The 2,346-nt window shown below is 48.9% G+C and overlaps 1 protein-coding gene across 1 annotated transcript in view; it reads left to right on the forward strand.

Annotated features, from left to right (window-relative positions):
- Positions 1–413: 413 nt before the first annotated feature.
- The window catches only part of si:ch73-91k6.2 (alpha-1,6-mannosyl-glycoprotein 2-beta-N-acetylglucosaminyltransferase), a gene marked incomplete in the record, with an annotated part of 3,262 nt that continues 1,329 nt past the window's right edge, over positions 414–2,346 (forward strand). Inside the window, 2 exon segments of the mRNA XM_014021589.1 lie at positions 414–524; positions 599–2,346. Of these exon segments, the coding sequence (XP_013877043.1) occupies positions 842–2,086 (1,245 nt within the window).

The raw sequence follows: 2,346 nt of genomic DNA on the forward strand, positions 1-2,346 counted from the left end.
CAGAACCCTGCATTAAAATGAAAGATTTAGCAGATACTGTCCCAGCCAGTGTCGTGTTTAGGGCTGAAAGTCCCATCTTCTCTGGTTCCAGCTTCTGCCCCCTTATCGGGGGTATCGGGTTTTTCAGCCTTATACTTTCAGCAGCTGCACCCTGGATGCTTTTGTTATTTGTTAAACCAGTCAAACCAGCATAGAAGAACCTGAGGGGGTGGGGTACTGGTACTACTTCTTCTTCCTTTTCATAAATGACCTGAGCAGCTTCAACTCTAAACACCACATATTACTGGTTTTATTGTTTTTTTTATATGATTTAACTCAGGATGTTATAGTTATGAMCTGTTTGAAGGTTTTACTCAGATTGTTGGTGTGTGTTCTCAGGTTACAGCAGCAGGTAGGACAGTGATTGGTCGAGCAGGATGAGGCTCTGTCAGCCTGTTGGCTGCATGTTACACGTCAGCAGTCAACATGTATCATCCTGCTGTCAAAGCTTCTTCCTGGTGTTGAACCACGGCGCTGCGCTCGAGGTGAGTTCAGACTGAAGTCACAACTTTGTTTGAAAGCTGCTTTTCTTTCAGCTTCTTTTCTTTTATCTTCACAGACGAGTGTTTGGAACATGTCACAGCTTCCCGCCGGGTTGGAGGAAAAGCAGCCGTGAGACTCGCTCGGTTTGACGGGAAACGTCACGGGACTTTTTTTTTTTTTTAAACCGGAGTCGCACGAGGAAACGACATATCAAAGCGGGTTTACGATGCCGACGCGCGCGAGAAGGTGAATGACATCATATTTGTTGAATTCCACCGTTTGCTGTTATTAACTAATTAATTAAAAAAAAGTAAAAACAATGAGGCTCCGGCTGCTCAGGAGGAATGTGCTCGCGCTGCTGGGAGTTGTTCTTGTTGTTGCCGCCCTCCTGTTCTCCACGCGCGTGTTGCTGCTTTCTGAAGATGACACGAGAGGACCTGACGTGATCCAGCGCCCCGAACCTGCTGACGTAAAGTTCAGCTTCGGCTCCACGTCCGAGCTGTCCCAGTCTGTTTACAGGGCCAACTACAAGCAGGTTGTTCTGAACGCAGACACCTTTCCAGGGGAGCCCCAGTTGGTTCTGGTTGTGCAGGTTCACAACAGGCCCGAGTACCTCAAGCTGCTCGTCAGGTCTCTGCAGAGAGCTGCCGAGATCGATGGCCTCCTCCTTATCTTCAGCCACGACTACTTCTCCGAGGAAATAAATGCCATTGTGCAAGGGATAACTTTCTGCAAGGTTCTGCAGATTTATTTCCCCTTCAGCACACAGCTCTATCCCAAAGAGTTTCCGGGGCAGGATCCACGAGACTGCCCCCGAGACACGTCCAAGGACGACGCTCGCAGAGCAGGATGCCTGAACGCCGAACACCCGGACTCGTACGGCCACTACAGGGAGTCGCACATCACCCAGACAAAACACCACTGGTGGTGGAAGCTGCACTTCGTCTGGGAGCGAGTGCCGGCCCTGCAGGGCTACAGCGGCTTTGCGGTCTTCCTCGAGGAGGATAATTACATTTTACCGGACTTTTTCAGGTTTTATAAGTTAATGCGAGATTTCAGGGAGGACAAATGCCCAGACTGTGACATGCTGGCTTTGGGGAACCACAACGAGCTGAAGGATTTCACCAGCGTGTCCAATAAGGTGTTTACCACTGGATGGATGTCCACCAAACACAACATCGGTATGGCCATCTCCAGGGCGGTGTACTACAAGCTGATGGGCTGCAGCGACGAGTACTGCACCTACGACGACTACAACTGGGACTGGACGTTGCAGCACCTGTCTGGGACCTGCATACCGAAGCCCCTCAAGGTGCTCGTAGCCCAGGGCTCCAGGGTTCTGCACACGGGAGACTGTGGTCTTCACCAGAAGGAGAACTGCAGACCGGAGTGGGCCTTAAAAAAGGTCAAGGACATCCTTCATACGGCGAGGCTTGGTCTCTTTCCTCAGCGTCTTGTCCTTAGTGGGTCAGAACTCGTCGAGCACAAGGAGCACATGAAGAACGGAGGATGGGGAGACATTCGGGATCACGCTCTTTGCAAAAACTATTCCAAACGTCTTTGAACTGGGCCTCCATCTTGGGCTGAATGGGTAACTGGTAGTTTATAAATGTGCCATTAAAAAACTTCAGGGTTATTCAGGCTTTAAGGTTTCATTGTACAAGGTCGTGGACCATTGGACCAAGTGAAATTTAAGAAATTATGAGCGGTGGTGGTTTTTATTTTATTTTATTTTATTTTATTTTATTTTTTCTGAACTTCCATTTTTAATTCACCAAAGCTGCAACTGGTGCCAAAACCTTTTTATGGTGATGAGTTCAAGCT

The sequence above is a fragment of the Austrofundulus limnaeus genome, unplaced genomic scaffold (genome assembly GCF_001266775.1).
Source record: "Austrofundulus limnaeus strain Quisiro unplaced genomic scaffold, Austrofundulus_limnaeus-1.0 Scaffold298, whole genome shotgun sequence".
NCBI lineage: Eukaryota > Metazoa > Chordata > Actinopteri > Cyprinodontiformes > Rivulidae > Austrofundulus > Austrofundulus limnaeus.